This window comes from Copadichromis virginalis, linkage group LG23 (assembly GCF_057382275.1).
Source record: "Copadichromis virginalis isolate Kocher_CV1m ecotype Utaka linkage group LG23, C_Virginalis_male_GT1.1, whole genome shotgun sequence".
Taxonomy (NCBI): Eukaryota; Metazoa; Chordata; class Actinopteri; order Cichliformes; family Cichlidae; genus Copadichromis; species Copadichromis virginalis.
In genome coordinates this window covers 52,594,180-52,612,003 of record NC_140639.1, presented here as the reverse complement: position 1 = coordinate 52,612,003, position 17,824 = coordinate 52,594,180, and the positions used below count along the sequence as shown (strand labels likewise).

The 17,824-nt window shown below is 43.1% G+C and overlaps 1 protein-coding gene across 1 annotated transcript in view; it reads right to left on the bottom strand.

Moving 5' to 3' along the window:
• nlgn4xa (neuroligin 4 X-linked a) overlaps positions 1-17,550 on the bottom strand; it is a 112,077-nt gene extending 94,527 nt beyond the window's left edge. The window contains exons 1-2 of the mRNA XM_085447586.1: positions 17,523-17,550; positions 3,407-4,122 (exon numbers count right to left, since the gene is read on the bottom strand). Coding sequence (XP_085303712.1) covers positions 3,407-3,971 — 565 coding nt within the window. The 5' untranslated portion in view covers positions 3,972-4,122; positions 17,523-17,550. The remainder of the gene's footprint in view (positions 1-3,406; positions 4,123-17,522) is intronic.
• Between the last annotated feature and the right edge of the window lie 274 nt (positions 17,551-17,824).

Here is a 17,824-nt window from a genome sequence, read left to right as displayed (position 1 = left end):
TCCGCCCGGCTGTGATGAACTGCACAAACCAGATGTGATCAGGACTATTTTATGCAGTAAAACAGTCTCATTTGCCAAGAACACTCAAACAGTTTATCACATAGTATCAGACTATTATATACATATGGTATGTATATATTAGTCTATACTAATCCATATCTTTATATGTCTGTGTGTGTGTGTGTGTGTGTGTGTGTGTGTGTCTGTCTGTGTGTGTGTGTGTGTGTGTGTGTGTGTGTGTGTGTGTGTGTTTTGCATGGAAGTGCTTAATAGTCCTTAATAATTTGAGATTAGCTCCCAACTGTGCACCAAAGTAGGATTGTGAGATTATCCCTCTCTTCAGCACTTTTTAATCTACAGCGTACTCAAGGGCTCAGACTAAATTTAGCATGGAACTGTCAAAGATATGAGCCAGACACACAACTTGATGTGTTTCACTGTCCTTTCAGAGTCTACAACAGATCTACAGCCCCTGATCTTCATTGACTCCGAGTTACACACTGTGCTTTTAGAATCCCGTCCACAGACGATGCTGCAGAGCCTGAATTGTTGAAGTGCTCGGCTGGTACCATTAGCACACCTACTCCAAATCACAAGTACTTCTTCAAACAAGAGCGTGTGGAAAATCAGCTAACGTAGAAGTCTTCCACTCAAACCTCATGCTTTTTAAAAAATATTTAATCAAACAGTGCTCTTGGTTAACACAGCAACGTGGACTCTAAGCCATTTGACAAGAATTTTTGCATTTCCTCTTTCTTTGGAAAAGAAAAAAGAAAGAAGAAAGGAAACGTGTGGTTATTTCAACCACTGTGTGCTGACTGTCAGGAGACCTCACTGGCTGAGCCCTAGAAATCAAATTTGCAAAGAAATCAAGTACCGTAATTGTCGGGCTATAAGCTGCTACTTTTTGCACAAGCTTTGAACCCTGCGGCTTTTAGTCAGGTGCGGCTTTTCTATGGATTGTCCATGATTTTTGTCATATCGTAAGAGGATTTGTTTTGTTTGTTCCGCTGTTGTACGGCACTACGTTGCCTGGCGGAAGGATCGGGGTTCAAGAGTGGTATGTTGGTCACATGTCCGTCCGCCAGGCAACGTAGTGCCGTACGAAGTAGCGCGAAAAACAAACTTCAAAGTAGCGCTACGCGTTCAGCGGGAGTCGTGGATGACGAGCGGCGATAAACTTGCGAAAAGCAAGTTATGCTCAACTCCACCGGTGGATTCTGACAGCGTGGAAAAGTTTGAAAACATCCACGATCACCAACGGATTTCGAAGGGCTGGACTGCTGCATGATGGAGAGGAGGACACCGCCACGGCCCTTCTGAGGGTGTTCGACTCTGACACTGACAACGAGGATTTCTTTGGTTTTGAAAGTGACAACGAAGAAAAGAAGCGGAGAGTGGATGACGAAGCCATCCTGAGCCTGTTCGTGTCCGACACTGGAGGAGAGGACTTTGGTGGGTTTAGTGGCAGGAAGATGGTGAATGACTGACTTTTCTTCTTGTTAAAGCCGTGTCGCTGCACCTGAGCCTAAAAGGTAGGCCAATCTATTTTTCTGGTGTGCTGTAGGCTACTGTTATGTACTACATGTGCAAATATGTACCCATAACTTGTTTTTCAAAATATTAATAAAAGGGGTGTGTCTCCAAACAGCCATCTCTTTCCTGACAATTCCCTTTGTGCATATTCTCTCACATATGATGAGTCAACATTGAAACACCTGCGGCTTTTGGTCAGGTGCGGCTAATGTATGTACAAAACAGGATTTTCCCCTGATTTTAGCTTGTGCGGCTAATATTCAGGTGCGCTTTGTAGTCCGGGAAATACGGTAAGTAATAAATGAATAGGTAAAAGGTAATCGGCAATTAGAATCTGGAAAAGAAAATCAGACAACCTGACCAGGACCACCAAAAGACAGGTGTTGATTAGCTAATCACAGGCATACAAATGTGCAAGCATCACTTAAAGTATGTAAGCAACAGTCGTGGGTAACTGGTCAGAAGAATCTGTTGACAGCTTGTGCAGGTGATCCTCACCAAGCTGCTGACCACACCTCTGTTACAGAGTTCACACATACATGTGAGAGATTCATTATATTTTGGTCATAAACTCAGACAACAACTATCCTCCTCTATCTTTACATGACTTTCACCCAATAATGAAACTGCAGAAGTATCATATCTCAATAAAGACCATTCTAAAGTTTTTATCGACCTTAAGCAAACTGTCAGTGTTTGACAGGTTTGAGGTTTCTACCTGTGCTTTCTCTCTCTGCTCTCTCAGGTGGAGAGGGGGGCTGTGTTCTGCCCACAGGTGGAACTGCCCTTCCCAGGCTCGCACTCTTGCACCTGCATCCTCTCATAATGACTGTGCATTTATGAATCCACCATGGTGCTAATTTGGCTCGCTCATTAGTGCTTATTGCTGAGTTATTTGTCCCATAACCTTGTGCTTCTGTTTTTTCTCCCAGTTCTCCATCGGTAGCTCGATTCCTGTTCCATGGACGGTTTAAGTAAGTTCCAGTAAGGAGTCACCTGAATGTCACACGTGACTCTGTGGATTTATGGATCAATTCAGTATAAGGTTGATTCAAAAAAATTAATGCTCTGTAATACTGAACAGGATGTATTTATCATCACATCTTTTCTTGAAATGAAATATGAATGATAACATATGAAACTGGGTTAGCCAAAAAAGATCAATAAATGGATTCGATGGTTAAAAATCAGTGTTATTAGCTAAAATTAACAGGTAGCGACTTTTTATCTCTCACGTCATTAAATCATGTCATAATCACCATTGTGCTACTCACTCTGCTTTAAAGAGGTTTTAAAATGTGCTTTTATTAGCAACTGACTTGCAGAATTATAATTCCTGTATATACCATGTTTTTGTTATATCAGCACAAAAAACAATTAAATGTTTTGTAGATGTAGTTAACTAGAAAATAACAATTGTGATTCTTTTTAAAAATATTGTTATGTAAATTATTTAACATTACTACCCTGTGGATTCATGGAACTTTGAAGGAAATGTGGCGCTTTAACAATGTATATTTGAAAAGAGGATTGGGTCATTGCCCCGGCGCAGCACCTGTAGGTGATGCAGACCTGTCTACATCTAATCCAAGCTCATGTCTTCTATTAGTGGATGAATAATTCACTTAGTAAATGTCTTTCAGGGAACGGTGAAAGCAGTCTGTCAAGGAAAGAGCTGTGCTTTAGTCATAACACAATACAAAACTGCAGAATCATTACAAAATGGAAGTGGCAGATTGATGTGAGACTGAGCAGGTGTTGGGAGATGAATGTAAGTCTGCCAGAGGAATACTAAAGCTCAAATAAAGTGAAATATAAGCTGTAAAAACACAGACACATGACAACGAGCAGAAAAACGGGGTTTTCCTACCGTCCTCTGTGGGGACATAGATGTTCAGATAAAGGCAGTCCTCGCTCTGCTCCTGCACGTAGGTAACCACTGTATCCAAGTTAGCCGTGAACCACACGGGGAGCATATCATTGAGTAAAAAGCGGTCCTCTAAGAACTGAGGACAAACTGAAGGAAACTGAGTAGCATTCCTGATACCGGGCCACGACATGGGGGGCTCTGGTGGTTGGAACCTCCTCTCCCCCGTTGGGGCCATTGCATATGGAATCCCCAAATACTGCTCCACTGGTCCCAGTATCTCATTGGGCAATGTAAGTTTCACTCCCCGCAACTTCCCATAATTGGTGGTGACTACAGGGTGCTGCTGGGCTTGAACGATAGCTGACGAGATCAACACCAGCCCCATCCACGACAGAACGCTGACCTTAGCCATGCAGTAACACATCCATGAAAGGCCTCCAGATGCTGTCATGCTCCTTTTGTGCTGAGCCCGAGCCTGGCAGGTTGTGGTTTTGGTCCACGCTTGGGTCCTGGGCACCCCACCAAGAAGCTGCCTGCTTCTCCTCAGGATGCAAGTTGAGCACATGAGCCCCGGCCAGTCAAAGCAGCTTTCTCAGAGCTCCCCATCCCAAGACTCTGTGGAGGTTGATGGCTGCTGGGTAACTGTCACTCCCAGAAGAAAGCACTCTGAAGAACACTTTGGTTATCTCAAGTCCAGCTTGACGAGATAGATAGTCCTAAAAGAACAACAAAAAGCATGTTGAGTGTTTCCACTACGACATATTTACAGTGTTATTGCAGTTTACCAGATGAGTCTGAGCAGATTAATCATCTTTAATTCAGCAAATTACTAGGGAAAAATTACTTGGATATATGATGTGTATGCACACGTATGTTCTTGAGAGGGTGAACTTAACCTTGGTTATCTCCTAAATGGTTTTGTTGGTTAGGACGAAGGACAAAATTTTGACTTTAATTTAAAAAGTGTTCAGACTTTTATTTGAAATGATTTTCTGTGCTCTCAGAATATATTGTTTGGTTTAGGTTTTCTTTAAACTTACCTTGACCTCACCCCCAACTGTAATGTTTCTATGTGTCGTTTTGCATCATAGATTGAAACATTAATGGTTTCAAAATGTTGCTTTTTAACAAGCAGAACCACGATTCGTCTTATATTAAACAACCAGTTTGGCTGCATGTACCTAACCACATTTTGAGTGAAAGTAGCAGCAAATAGTGTAAATAAATATACTATAAAGTGTATACGAGTCTAAACAACTCTTCCTGTTTTCCATATTCCATCCTACATCCTGTTTTGCTGTTTTGTGTTGGTGGCCAGGAATGAAGTCAAAGTTTGATCTGACCTCTGCGACACTCGTAACTCTCTGCTGATTGTGTTTACATTAATTTGAATAAAACATGTGTTAACTATACTTTATTATTATTGTTATCATCATCATCATCATCATCACATTGGTTTTTGTTTTGTTAAAGTGACCGAAGGCATCGGTGTCCTGCAGTTATTCTGAAAACGTCTTCATTTTCACTGCTTGCTGCCCAATAGCTAAAAATGAGAATACTTTGTTGGCTCCAGAACAAAAGAAAAGAGCGAGCAGAGGACTGTGGAGGATTGAGACTGGTGGAAATGAGTCAATAACAGCACATTTTCTTTGGTGAGGGAGTTCTGGAAAGTTCCTGGAATTATAAATCTATCCTGTAGGCTCTGAAGCATCTCACTGATATTAATTCAAGGTCCTGTTATAGCACCTTCTTCATTTTAAACTATATAGTTTTCATATTTTATTGGTTAAGGAAAATCAGCTCCAATCCAAATGTGTTGATTAATTATCCTCCCATTAAGTGCCACTGAAAGCAGCCAAATCAGTGATTCAATCTCATGCTGACCAGCACTGAGTCCTTTCTCAAAATGAAAAAAACAAAACTGCATGAATAGATGATCTTAGTAAGAGAGTCAAAGTGCCGATCTGTCCGATTCCAACAGCTTTACAACAATGATTAGTAAAACAGAACAGAGGGGAAGAAAATGTTGACTACATAGTTGAGACAAAGGCAAATGGCTGTACAGACACCCTAACACTAACTGAGTGGATTTCCGAAACATTAACATCACAAAGTCAATCAGCCCTACAATGAGTGTGGATGTAGTGAAAAGAGAGTATGTCCCTGATCAGCGACACTGCAGTGCAGCAAGTGTAATTAGTTAAAGTCATCACAAAAAATGATAAAGAATTTTATAGTTTTCATGTTTCAGGAACACTGTATATGCCTGTAACACTGTGTAACATGTGACTATAGTTGCCTGCAATGCACTGGGTGTCTGCTGCTGTGCTCCATATGTATCGAGGATCATTAGTTTCCATGATCAGATTCACATTTAGTTTGTGAAAAGAGACACAAGTATACACATTTGTGTTGGCAGCAAGTAGAAATAGTTTCCCTTACAAATAACTTCCATTCACTGAACTAACACAACCAGTGCCTCAACATTTTAATGCTTTGAGCTCATATTTCTTTAATGCTACCTTTTAAATCTTGAAATGGCCTGACTCAGCGGTCCCCAACCTTTTTTGCTCCAGACCGGTTTAATATCAGACAACATTTTCACGGACCGGCCTTTAAGGAGTCGCGGATAAATACAACAAAATAAAAGGATGCAGCCAAGACAAAAACTGCTATTTTGTAAATATAATACTAAACATCAATTCACTGTGTAATTGTGTAACTTGCACCAACAACATCGAAAGTAACATCCTCCTCTCTGCCCCTTAATGCTCTCTATGGTAACACGTAACTATTTCTTTCAAAATAAGACACACAACCACAACATTTGAAAAAAAAAACAAGGGAAACCGAGTTAACGACAAAAACCCTGAAAACCATCAATTTCACACCCGAGCCTCGACTCTCGCGGCCGCTGGCCTAACAAATAAAACACCTGAATACACGTTTACACCAGACACATGATAGCTGTGGAGGACCAGAAGAGCCATGTGCATCAAATTCATTTTTTAATCACTGTATTTATTTAAACATTAATATATTATTTAATCATTTCATTTAAATAAAAATTATATTTATATTTCAAAATGAATTTCATTAATAAATACTACAACTTTAACATCCATTATCTGAGCTGGCTTCCACTCTGGAGGTTCTTCAAAAGGTGAGCAAATATGTCTTTCTTATTTCTCAGACCTGAGAATCTGAGGAATCTATAACAATTGTAATTGAGACTCTGGAATCCAGGTCTGGCTCTGAGTCTTGGCTGGGTTTGGACCCGGATTCAGACTGTTTTTATAAAATAACAGTCTGAATCTGGGTCCAAGCCTGGCCAAGATTCAGGGCCAGACCAAGACTTGGCTGACATCTGACTACCTATAACCTTTTTTTTAAAAATGCAAAAGTGTGATGATTGTTGAAATAGGTTCTGGACCGAACCATTATAGGATAAGGTGACTGGATGTCACCTTATCCATGTAAAAGTGGGTCATTCCCACAGGTGCACATAAAATGCAAACAAGATAAAAATATACATAACAATCACAGGAACTCTACGAAATCAATTCCATGAAATAAACAACAACAATTTGCATCACAATTTTTAGAGACATTTTTTCAGAGACAAAAATAGATTGAATCAGAAACTTTTTTAAAAGGTTCCTTCATGTAATGATCTGCTAGAGGGTGTGGGGGGGCCACAGCCTCGTCCTCCAGGGCATGAAGCAGGTATGGAGGAGATCAAAACTCCAGACATCCAGAGGCCCCCAGAACACAAGAGACCAAGGAAGACCAACAGAGGGGCAACAGAGTGTGGGGCCTTCGTGGAGCAGAAGCCAGGGGGGGTTGCAGCGACGTGCCCGTGAGCTCTGCCGGCAGCCAGCTGTGCCTGAGTGACCGAGCCCCAGACCGAGAGGCCCAGAGTACCCCACCCCCGAAGTGGCCCTAGCGAGCCCCAGGCTCCAGGCCCCGATAAGCAGCCACCAAGCAGTGAGCCAGTGTGTACCCGGACGCCCATCCCGGACACAAAGAACCACCAACGCACCGATGTCTGAGGGAGTCCGCCACTGGCAGGGGAAGTAGTGGTGGTGGTAGTGGTGGTGTTGGGCGGGGGGGGGGGGGGGGGGGGGGAGATAGGCCTCCAAACCTTGGAGGGCCTGAGATGTCCCCAGAGAGGTGGCGTCTGATACCCAACCTGACATATAGACACAGACATACAGGCACACACAGATACAAACATCCATTCCCACCCTCATGCTCTCATATGCACTCACTCCACACTCAACCAATGTGGAGACAGACATAAAGAGACGTTGTACACACGATCACACTCCCCAAGCGTACTCTACAAACCGGGTCTAGGTACCCTTGCCCCTGGAGGGGGGAACGGCACCCAGACCCAGGTGGTGTTACCCTTTTCCCTGCGGTGGGGAGAGGCAGACCGCCCCGACTCCGCAGCAGCAGGGAGGCCCCACACTCCAGACCCCAGTCGGACGGCCAACTCCTCCTCCTAGCCCCCCCGCTCCAAGCAGAGAACGGGGGTGAAAGAAGACTCCAAACCTCCCTCCGCCCGCTCATTGTAGTGTTGATGCATGTGTGTTCTAAGGTGCATTTAAAACCCAGGAGGGCTTGGAGCTACCTGCCAGAGAGCAGCAGGTAAGCGCATAGCCCCTCCTGCTAGCCCTCAATGTCTACGTGTATTTAAAATTGAGAGGTGGGCAACGACGCCAGGGGTGGGGTGTACACCCTGATGGTCTTTTGGAGTCCGTGTAGCGTGCCCACCCCCAAGATCCTATATGTATGTGTAATGAGAGTGTGAGTAATGTGAATGTCTAAGTTGTGGGATAAAATTGAGGCAGAGGCAGCCAGAAGGGGACAGAGGGGGGGTAGCCTCCTCTGCACCCTGGTGACATACCCCTACTCCAAGGCCCTGCATGTGTGGGTGGTTGTGGTGAAGCGGGAAGGGGGAGGCAGCTGGAGATGGGGAGGGAAGGAAGGGAGGGGCAAGTGACCCCTCCCTGGGGCCAGCTCCCCCGCTGACCCCAGTAGGCACCCCCATACTCAACCCACCAGGGAAAGGGGGCCCAGGCCCATCCGGACCGGGGCCCAGTACAGCAGCGCTGCCCGGCCCCACAGAGCCCGGGACAGTCCACCCAACCCGACCACAGAGAAAACTGTCCCCACCCCACCATCCACTCATCTTCCAGACTACATGAGACAATAGACGCCCAGGCTGAGATCTTCCTCCACCTCTCCTGTATCTCCCCCTCCTGCAGAGAGTTCCTGAAGAGAGGAAAGTTCCTGCAAGATGTGACAATCTCCCCCACCAGTTGAAGAGCCCCCCAGGTGGCTCAATGCACTGGCGGCACCCTGCTCCAGGGCTGGGCCCCATGCACCCACCCGCCCACAACCCCGGCAACACACCAACCAGGACCCAAGCCCCCAAGACCCAGCCAGGGCCCCAGCCCAGAGACGGCGCGCCCCCAGAACCTCACGCCCATCCCGGACCCACCCAGGGGCAGCCAGGCTACCAGGTCAGTAACCCACGTCCGTCAGCACAGACCCTCCCCTAGCCCCGCTGCACGCAGCCACGAGGAAACAGTCACCTGAGAGCCAACAGAGCCCTTAAAGGGCCATGACCGCTACCCCGGGTTGAGTCCTCCAAGGAAGATGCTCCTGGGGACCCCCCCCCCCGACGCCCTGAGCCTGTCCCTACCCCCACACCAATCACAACAGTGAAGGCGGGACCAAACTATGACCCCCCACCCCCACTAGGTGATGGAGCTGATAAAAGGGGCCCAGAGCAATTGATCTGATGTGGTGGCAGAGGCTGTATCAAGACTAATGTAATCTAATAGATAATTTCTATATTGGTTAGAATTAAGATTATTTTTATTTTTCCAGTTCATGAGGACTGTTTTCTTGGCTATGCATAGGGCAGTGAAAACCATATGGGCTATATTCTTTTCTGAAGTGACATTATCTAAGCTGCCCAACAAACACACTAAGGGGGAAGTTGGAATGTTACATTTCAGACACTTCGATAAGTCTTCACATATCTCGCGCCAAAACTTCTGAACTGGTGGACAGAACCAAAGAGCGTGGATATAATTGTCCGGTGAATTGGTTTGGCAGTGTGAGCAGTTGTTGGTAGACGTAAAGCCCATCTTGAACATCCGATGACCTGTATAGTGCACTCTATGTAATATTTTGTATTGAATTAATTGAAGACTGGGATTTCTAATTAGATTAAAGGTTTTTAAGCAAATCTGAGACCAGAAGTTTAGGTCTAAGTTAACTGATAAATCCGCTTCCCATTTTGCAATAGGAAGTGATATTGATTCATCTGTTTTAGAAAGCATTCTGTATATTTTGGATAGTAATTTGGGGGTTTTAAGAGTAAGGAAATGTGTCGCACTTGGTGGTGTTTGTAGTTCAACTTGACCCGGTTTAAATTTCTTTCTTACTATGGATTTAATTTGTTGATATTCTAAAAGTCTTTTCTTGTTGATCCCATATTGTGTAACTAGTCCGTCAAATGAAATAAATTCTGTTTCTTCTAGTATATGCTCTAAATATTTGATTCCTTTACCACTCCAGTTTACATATCTTCTGTGTAAAGCTATCTACTGCTGCTGTATTTTTTACAGGAAGTCCCTGGTAACCCCAGCTGCCAGCGTTTTCCTGTAAAAACAGCACTTTTTGTTTTTTTTACAGTGATATGTCTAAAAAAAAACACACAAATATACATTTGTATACAGTGTTGGGAAGGTTACTTTTAAAATGTATTCCGTTACAGAATACATGCCCCAAAATGTATTCTGTAACGTATTCCGTTATGTTACTCAATGACAGTAACGTATTCTGAATACTTTGGATTACTTAATATATTATCATGCTTTTTACAACAACGTGAATGTACTATTGCTGTGTGATTTATTAGTGTTACTGAAGGTCCGCGACTCCGAACTGTAGTAAAGGGACCTCTGACTAATACGGCGGGGTCCCTGTCGGCTCGTAGCCGAAAAATAGCTTTACTTTCTTGTGTGGGTCAATTTTTCTTGCGAGAGACAGAGAGAGGCGTTGAAAGGCTGCTCCAACGGAACTTATTGTTTCGGAGGAAAACACGAACACGGTGTACAGTCGAGTCTTAATAGCTTACTTACAGCTGGGCTCGTCAGGCTCTCTTCTTGGCTGCAGTGGTTATTATTATATTTACATGCTTCCAGCTCCCGTTTTTGCTCGACGACAACTCGTACCTTTCCACTCCCCTTTTTCTCCCTCCTCGCGCTCACAGACACATAACGTGTATGGCAGTCCATTCTCCCTGCAGCACGGACTACACTGCCCATGATGCTACATTCTTTAGAGCTATGCTTGTAGCATTCTGCCTGTTAGCTTAGCACAACAACAACAACGAAAAGGCGCTCTCTCACCCAGGAAACACACAGTCGCAGAGAGAGAGAGAGAGCGTAGCCCTGTAACCATGGCAACCGTAACGCTGCCGCCTGGAACAACAGAACGTAGCTGTCAAACAAAACCCAAACAGTCCTCACCCGCGACAACATGAAACAGGAAAGTACCGCAGTGTAATCCATTTATTTCAACAAAGTAACTGTATTCTGAATACCACCTTTTTAAACTGTAACGGAATACAGTTACTCATATTTTGTATTCTAAATACGTAACGGCGGTACATGTATTCCAACACTGTTTGTATATGTATTTTTAACAGTTAGTGCTTTTTTCCCTTTTAAAGCATATATTGTAATACTGCGCTCAATAAACTAATCACCTCTGAGTCCATTTGTGCTTTCTTTCTTGCCAGCCACTTGGCAGCACTTCTGTTCACACAGCTGAGCCATATTTACTCTGATGGATGTTACAGATGAAACTCTGAGTACAGCTTCCAGGTGGGCATCTGGAAGCCCTGACCTGAACTTGCTTTAACAAGCAAGACCTGGAATATCAGCAGCATGCAGCTCGTCAGCTGTCAGGTAACTTACTTCAACTGCAGCGTCAATATCCAAATTCCTCAATCCATATAAGTCATCTCACACTTCTATTGAACTCAACAAAAAAGTACTGGAACATCCATCTTTCTTGAAATTTTCTTCATTTGGCACCGAGTTTTCTTTTAGGTTTTTGAGAGCAACTTTACAAAGCATTCACAAAATTATGTTTAAGTAATGATTTTTAATAATAATTAGTGCTGTCAGCATGGATCTAGTTAAAATGACGTTAACACCATAACTGCATTAAAGTAAATCCTGTTAACGAGTTACCACGGATCAGCCCGTGTGGGCTGCACGGTGTCAACGCGTTAGCACCGTTAGCTCTTTAACGATCCGTGGTAACTCGTTAACGGAGATTTACCGCATTAATGAATTTATCCTCAGCAGCAGAGGTGGCTCTTGGTCCTCATGTCAGACAGTTTCATCGTGGTCTTGATGGTTTCTGCGACTGCACTCGGGGACACATTCAAAGTTTTAGCAATTTTCCGGACTGACTGAGCTTCAGTTCTTAAAGTAATGATGGGCTGTTGTTTCTCTCTACTCCGATTGGTTCTTGTCATAATATGAATTCTAACAGTTGTCAAATAGGGCTGTCAGCTGTGCACCAACCTGACTGCTGCACAACACAACTGATGGTGCCAACGTCATTAAGAAGGCAAGAAACTCCACCAATGAACCCTGACAGGCTCACCTGTGAGGTGAAACCATGTCAGGTGATGACATCATGAAGCTCACTGAGAGAAGGCCGAGGGTTTGCAGCTGTCGACACAGCAGAGGGCGGCTACTGTCAGGAATCTAAATATAAAACATATTTAAAGTTATTCCTCAATTTTTTTCTTTGCTACATAACTCCATATATCTTTCTTTGTGAATTTGATGTGTTCAGTTTGTATCTACAACGTAGAAAATAGTAAAAATAATGAAAAAAACATTAAATGAGAAGGTGTGTCCAAACTTTGACTGGTAGTGTACCTGGTAATGCTGAGCATTCACTTGTTTCAGGTGCTTATAAGAGTCAGGACTGGTGTCAGGCAGGACGGCCTCTTGGCTCTATGGCTCCTACACCTGTACTTTCTTCCTCCCTCAGAGGATTTACCAGACCACCATGGTCTTCCACTACATTGCTCTACAAGTTCCCAAGGGCAATAAAACCTCCACCACAAAAGAGCCATAGTGTTATGTCTTCATCAGCGCATGCAGAAAACTACTGATGGATGAATTAATACAATTTTGGCTTTTCAAGCCACTACGGGTTACTTAACACAGGGAACCCATAAATAAAAACATTATACATGTTTGCATATAAATAATAAGGAAAAAGCAAGTTTCGACTCATTTAAAAGTCTTATTAATGAAAATGATGTGAAATAAGCTATATGCCTTTGAAAATGGGCAAGGGCTTTTATTCACTGTAACATTATATAACTGCATATATTCAACATATATTTAACAGAAGATGTATTGATTTTAGTGAGCAGTTGTTTGGTGTTTGACTACAACCGCAGGCTGTACATCACTGGCTCCTATTATGTTCACGCTGCCTCGCATGGCAGCACAGGAGTCACCAAACAGTAAAAGCATGAATGCAGCAAATGAAATGAAATTGTTACTCATTCTTAACTGAGGGTATATGCTTGTTTTTCTTTTTTTCCCTTGTGTGTGTGCGCGTGTGTGTGTGATAAATTGACAGAGTTTATATTACTTGCAGTAATGGGGCATTTTATGATGTGTGTTTGGGGGATAGGGTGTGTTTGTGTTTTTCAAAAAAGTCCTTCAGATGGCTCGAGCTGAATACAGAGTATGCATCCATAGGTCTCCTTGACAGAAGCACACAGGAGATTGTGAACATTGTTCTGACTCGTAATGATTATATGAGATACGTCTTATGAATATCAATGAAGCCGCAGTCTGTCATTTGCATTTCAATCATCATAAAATGATCCAGTCAGGCACTCTCTACTCCTGTGGCTATCACAGGAAGTTGAACAGACATAAAACAATAGAACTGCAACATACAGTTGCAAGAAAAAGTAAATCTTTTAGAGTTGTCAGGATTTCTGCATTGATTATTAATAAAACTGTTCTGAGATTCATCTAAGTCATAACAACAAAGCACACAATCTGACAAAGCTAATAACACACTTGTTTTTTTCAGAATCTCCACTTTACCGAAACAACCACTGTCTTTCTTGAACATAGTGAGTAATCAGTAATGGATTACAGGCTGGAAAAAGTAAACGTGTCATTTCTCCAGAAGCTACTTGGATCAGCTGACTTTAGAGCAGCGCCACCAAAGAAATCTGTGCTGCCAACATCAAACTGCACACCAACAACAAAATATCACCACAAATTTAAAGGAAAGTGGAGGGAGCATCGGGGTTTGAGGCTGCTTTGGTTGGTAATAAGTGAAGGAACAATGAATGAAAATGCTACCCACAGCTAGCTGCCTCATCTTAGACAGAAGATAACTAGTAGATGTTGCATGAAAGAACAAGACAATAAACGAGCATATCACATGCAGAAAAAAGAGAAAAATACATTTTTAAAGAAAATTCTAAGCTTTTTAATGAAGGCATCCAATAAATCTGAATAATCTGAAATATTTGAAGGATAAATGATCTTAAATCCCTCTTCACTGTAAAAGTGTCTTAAGCAGCAACAGGGAAAGTGTGAAAGAGGCCAACGCTCCTAAAACACATGCTATGAAACTTGGGAAATTCCAGCAATCACTCTGATGTGCTAAGGCCAGATGGATGGATGGATGGATAGATGGATAGATGGATAGATAGATAGATAGATAGATAGATAGATAGATAGATAGATAGCATGTCTGTTTTGCATTTTCCATCTCGCCTACTAACATTGGTTTTAAACCAGAGAAAGAAACTCAGATATGCTGTGATGTGAAGAATGTCTCTATTTTCTCCTTCTTATGTTACACAAACATGATGAGTGACTCAAGTTGTTAGCTTCTTAAATATGTGTTTTCCTGAAGTATCCTTTACCAGGACGATGACGTTTACACCTGTGCTCTTCATCTCAAAAGTCATTTCGATATAGTTCAGAGATTTCATAGCATTTCATATAAATGACATAAAATGTTTGTGCTGATCAATAACTATTGACTGTGAGCTCTTTGCATCAATATGACTGCTTAGCACTAGAAGCACCCGGAGGCTAACTCTGATCCCTTGGCGAGTCAAATAACTTCATCATCTCGTTTTTCATAACTTGTCTGAAGATTGGTTTAATCATCACAGGGTGATTTTTGAAGTGTGTGGGATCTCGATGCGCGGCCACCGTATCCTAGAGAAAGCAGACTAATCATTTTAATTTTGTAAAGAAACATTTCTCAGGGAAAAAGAACCCAATCTGATTTTTTATCAGCTTGTAATCGACAACATTAACTTTTAATTTCTTCTTCCTGATAAAGGCAGGCCCTTGCAACGGGGTGCAATGGTATAAATAGCAAGGAGGCTGCACTTTGCAAGAAGTCTTGTAATGGTAGCATAACAATGCTGGGACTTTCTTCACAGCCAAGCCACTTAAGGGCCTGATGTCTGATTTTTTACATTAACTGTGGGTAACTCCCTCTAATTCTGCCAATTTATGGACACATTGATAGAAAATGTGCATAAAGGGGTCAAGATGTTTACAAGAAAGTATTCATACTTACTAGCAACCATGTTGCTAGCAGGTTGCCATAGACCTAAACGTTTCCATACAGTACTCTACTAAAAACACACACCCCATGTGCCAAGTAATTCCTGTTCCAGTTTAGCAGCAATGTGAGAAAGTACCCCAATTATGTAACCAATCTAAAGTAAACATAACCTGCAAATGTCAGGGAGAAGACCACCTGCTTTGAGCAGCATGTGAAAATGCACTGACACTTTGTGTTTGCCAGGCTCATCCCATCAGGTGTCATTTACGGATTTTAGCCAAAGTGGTCCATGCTTTTATTACTTCACGGCTGGACTACTGTAATTCCCTCTATGCTGGCCTAGATCGTTCCTGTCTACATCGCCTTCAACTGGTGCAGAACGCTGCCGCTCGCCTGTTGACCGGTTCAAAAAAAAGAGACCACATCACTCCGGTTCTTTGCTCTCTCCACTGGCTCCCAGTTGCTTTTAGGATTGATTTTAAAATCTTACTGCTGGCTTTTAAGGTTTTAAATGGCACTGCACCTTCTTACCTGTCAGAACTCCTTAGTACTTATCGCCCCAGGAGATCTTTGAGGTCAGCCGATCTGATGCTTTTAGATGTTCCCAGGTATAAATTAAAGACAAAGGGAGAGAGGGCGTTTGCTGTGGCTGCACCCAGACTGTGGAACAGTTTACCTCCTCACGTCAGATTCTCCAAAAGCCTAGAAACTTTTAAAACTGCTCTTAAAACTCACCTCTTTTCATTGGCTTTTAGAAAGGTTTAATTTATTTGTTTATTTATTTTTTATTTGATCAGCGAGGTGTTTTACGAAATTGTGTTCTATTGTATTTTTATCTGTATTTACTGTACAGCACTTTGGTCAGCCTTGGTTGTTTTTAAATGTGCTCTATAAATAAACTTGACTTGACTTGACTTGACAAAACATGAACTACCCACAGAAGCCATTGTGGGGTAAACTCACACTCCACACCCTCACATGTGTGGTAACATGGTGGCAGAACAACCACTGGCTAAGCATGAGTCGGGTCCATCTCTGTTTGCTTATTCTACCATCACAGAGGAGCCGGCCCTTTGCATTGGCCCCTGTGGACACCAGTGACACAATGAACTAAAAGTTAAGGTAGGCCCAAGCGCGTAGCTCATGCCATCAACATGCAACAGTAAAAACATTCTCTAAGAGAGATGATGCTTTCAAGCACCCTTCTTTGAACATGAGAGAGAGTTACCCCCCCCCCCCACACACACACACACACACACACACACACACACACACACACATCAGAATGAATCAAAGCTTTGCTAAACTCAAGTCTTGGTGTTTGAAGAATGTATTTCTTTAGAGAATCATATGATTATCAATAATAATCAATAATACTCCTGCAGCGGCTTTCAAATGCAAAACATATGTTTCACCTGATGTTCACACATCACATCTATTTTCTGGGTGTGTCTATGTTTTTATGGTCCCTTTTGCACCAAGTTCACCACTCCATTGTGCGTTCATGAATGACAACACATACAAGGTCATCCGTTTTTAAACCAGCAGCCTGTGTGGAACTGCAATCTGCTGCTGTTACGGAGCCAGTGTGAATGCCACAGATCCATTGAAACCACAGCATTAGCAGCGATGAAGCTGTAAATATCCACGCAAGAGACAAACCCCACTCAACCTTCCACTCTAACCGCCTTTTTTCCTGTTTTTTTCCTCCCTTTTTCTCAAAATCCACGTACAGATATCCACACCACCATCTTGTGGATGCTTCGATAGAGACGCACGCAGAGAAGTCCTGCTGGAAGATGCCCGTCTTTGTTGCATCCCATACACACAAGAGTTGTGGAAAAACGCGAGTGTGTGGCGTGTTGAAACGTTTTGCCACCTAGAGGGAAAAACGTTTTTAAGCTGGTGGAATACATCCGCCTATCGTGTCGGCGCTGTCGCAATAAAGGTAACCGAGCTGTTCAACGGGCGCAGAGTTTGGTTTAAGACACGATTCCAAGTCTGCGTGTCTACACAGAAATACACAAATAAACAAAAAGTGCAGTTCGGGATTTGAGATGTATGTTTATCATCTTCTGCATCAACCGACATCTTTACTGCAGCAAATCGTTTCTCTAATCAACACGTTCACGTGAACTGGAGTCTAATGAAAGTGCGCAAGAACAAGCCTGTCGTGCTGCGGGGTTTTCAGGTGAAAACATCGCCATGCCAGACTCCTAACAGTTTTTCCAACTGTAAAAAGGAAAAGCCTGATTCTATTAAGGTTACCAGTGTCTGGAAGAATCCCCTTTGGACTGTGCTATGTTGCGAGACAGCAGAGGAGGGGGTCAGCCCATGGAAACGCACAGACCTTCTCCCCTTCTCTATAAATCTACACTGTTATTTCTCGCTCGGGAAAGCTGTGAGGCTCGCCATGACATCCCGCCGGCAGCGCACTTACCTCAGCCTGTATCACCACCGTCTGACTTCAGGCGAAATACACACCACATAAGAAAAACGCAATAAAGTCCACGTCCAACCCGCTGCTCTGCAAATCCAAAGTAAGACGCTCAGTCTTTGCGCTCTGAACACAGTTAACTGTACGTCCAGCATGTGTCTTTGAGACAGACTGAGTGTGTGTGTGTGTGTGTGGTATGGGAGAATAGAGATGCGGCTTTATCAGCACAGAAGATGTTTCAATGAGTCACTGCAGAGGCACTGGAAACGGTGCTGAATCTAATTGCTCTCGCAGACCGAGTGTAT